The 2653-nt window shown below is 34.8% G+C and overlaps 1 protein-coding gene across 1 annotated transcript in view; it reads left to right on the top strand.

Moving 5' to 3' along the window:
* The window catches only part of LOC103581111 (intersectin-2-like), a gene marked incomplete at its 5' end in the record, with an annotated part of 34124 nt that extends 31806 nt beyond the window's left edge, over positions 1-2318 (top strand). Inside the window, 2 exons of the mRNA XM_008563020.1 lie at positions 939-1084; positions 2188-2318. Coding sequence (XP_008561242.1) covers positions 939-1084; positions 2188-2318 — 277 coding nt within the window. The remainder of the gene's footprint in view (positions 1-938; positions 1085-2187) is intronic.
* Between the last annotated feature and the right edge of the window lie 335 nt (positions 2319-2653).

The raw sequence follows: 2653 nt of genomic DNA, 5'->3' as shown, positions 1-2653 counted from the left end.
AAGTCAGGCACAGAAAGAGAAATACCACATGTTCTCACTTATTTGTGGGAGCTAAAAATAAATAAATAAATACACAAATAAACGGGGGGCGGGCGGGAGGGAAGAAGACACAACAATTACAATTCCTTGAAGTTGAGGCGACAAGAGAACAGATAGGAGGTTGTTGGGAGGGAGGAGGGAGTGGGAGGAGGGAGGGAGGTTTCAGTAATGGGCCTCAGTAATCAACCACATTGTATATTGACAAAATAAAATTAAATTAAAAAAAAAATACATGCTTGGAAGAACTATAATGTGCATTAGTTCTAATACTAAAATAATTAAGTTTGATCACAGATCATCTTGATTGGCTAGAAACCAAACTGCAGCAATGTCAGGTATCGTAGAAACATACGGAAGCATGGGGCCTATTGAGGATAAATGCACTGTTTTCTAAGCAAGTGAAAAAGACTTTTTGAAGTGATAATATAAAAAGTAGGTAATCTTTCCAGAAGCATTTATTTCCACAGCAATGACTGAATTCTAAAAACAGGGATTAAATAGGACAGTGTAATAAAAGCTAGGAGGCAGTGGTTATGAAGAATCTGGAGAGAAGAGAAGGAAATTCAGTTATAATTTTTAGTTTTGTTTGAGGAATGGTTCCATTTCAGCTTTTTTTCCTTTTTTTCTTGGGCTTGGAGATTGGCAGGAAGGAATTTGAGGATGTAGAAAGCAGTCAGTCATACTCCCCAGCACATTCATGAGTCTAAGGCTCTTCTTCTGATTGGTTGATTGATTAGTTTAACCCTCCGTACCTAATTTTCACTATTTCTCCCTATCCCTTTCCTAATACCTCTTTTCTAGTTCTTCAGCTTGATAAGAACCAGATCTTCTATTTTATTTGTATTTAGTGTAAATAAATGTTTAGGACATTATGCAAACTCTTTTTCTTTTATATGAAGGAAAGCAAAGCAAGGAAAAGAAAACTTATGGAGAGAAAGTCTTAGAAAGGAGGAGGAAGAAAAACAAAAGCGACTCCAGGAAGACAAAAAAACACAAGAAAAAATTCAGGAAGAAGAACGGAAAACTGAGGAGAAGCAGTGTAAGGGTAAGGATACAAATAATAGACTTGAGTTTACTGAGATAGCAACAAAAGCAACAAGAAAAAAATCTGATGAGAGGCAAAAGAAAGTTAAAGCAGAAAAATGCTAATCTTAGAGTCAGAAAAAACTCTTTTTCTAAATTAAACTTGGATGAGAAGTGTGTAGGCTTCCCTCTACAAACTGAGGGTAGAAATCTTAACACGTAGGAAAAAAGAAGACAATTACCACTGACTAACTGAAAAGACCCTGACAGAGTTTTCATAATTGAAGTAAATAGTTTTAAATATTTTATTCAACTAGTATAACTAAGCCATTTATTTTAATGAAACAACAGTAAAATTTTAAGTATTTGCACATTGAGATTTTCTCAGAAGGTATACTTTCTTTTCTATATGCCTCAGAGTCCATTGGTAAATTACTTTAAATATTATTGTATCTTTTGGATGCTTAAACCTTTGCATCCATATTAATAATATAATGTGTTGAAAATTTTACAAGCTAAAGCATTTATTCCAAAAATGAACAAAGTAAAATATTTGTAATCTTATCAAATCCGATATACTTGTGAAGTCTTCTACTATTTTAATATTAGATCCATTCTGGTAAATCTGTAGATCTTTCTTTAGCCAACCTTGTTTACTTGCTAATCTTCTCATTACTGACCTCTCTTTTTTGTTTTTCTTCCATGTCATATTCTGACCCACACAGATCAAACCACGTGTCCCTCTGCTTAGTCTCCTTTCACTTTTTAAGCTCAGCATGGCCACGACTCCCACATCTTCCCTTAGATCCATGTGCATGCTTCAGCCTGCAAGTCATCTCGTTGTTTACTGCCCCCTACTTTACTTAAAACGAACATCCTTGTTTGCTTTTATATTGATTATATTGACTAGTCAAGATAAGATTTGTATTAGCTTTGAATTCTATTTTTCCATGAACTTTTTGAAGTATCCTTGTTTTTTATATCCTAACAAGTCTGTTTTAAGTGAATTTTCATTAGATTGTTTATGCTCAATTTATTGTTTTAGATTTTGAGAGTTCTTTATTGAGTCATGCAAAGTTGTGTATACATGAAAGTAGCAAATAATGACAACTATCTTCTCTTTAGGTGAGACAGCTAGTGCTTTGGTGAATTATAGAGCATTATACCCTTTTGAAGCAAGGAGCCATGATGAGATGAGTTTTAATGTTGGGGATATAATTCAGGTAGGAAAAAAAAGTCTTTTTTCTCACGAATAAATTGAATACGTTGTAATGTATTTATGTAATAATAATGACTATAATTTTGTATGGTTATTTACCTTTTTAAAATATTTCTGGGGGAGTTCCGGTAAAGATGGTGAAACAGACTGTTCCCAGTGTCACTCTCTCCCATAAATCAACCAAATTTACAGCTATAAAAATGTAACATCAGCCAAGCTGGGGCTGCTGGAGCTCAGGGGATGAGGAGGAAAGACCTATGGAGTTCATGAAGGCAGGTGAAAACTACAATGATAGAAAGAAAAAGCTACTCTGAGCATTTCGGGCCACGGCTGCTTTAAGCCTCAAGCTGCTGAGCACGTGGAACAGGAGCC

Source organism: Galeopterus variegatus, unplaced genomic scaffold, assembly GCF_000696425.1.
Source record: "Galeopterus variegatus unplaced genomic scaffold, G_variegatus-3.0.2 Scaffold12391, whole genome shotgun sequence".
NCBI classification, from domain to species: Eukaryota; Metazoa; Chordata; class Mammalia; order Dermoptera; family Cynocephalidae; genus Galeopterus; species Galeopterus variegatus.
Note: the sequence above shows the minus strand (reverse complement) of the source record. Positions and strands in the feature narration are given on the sequence as shown.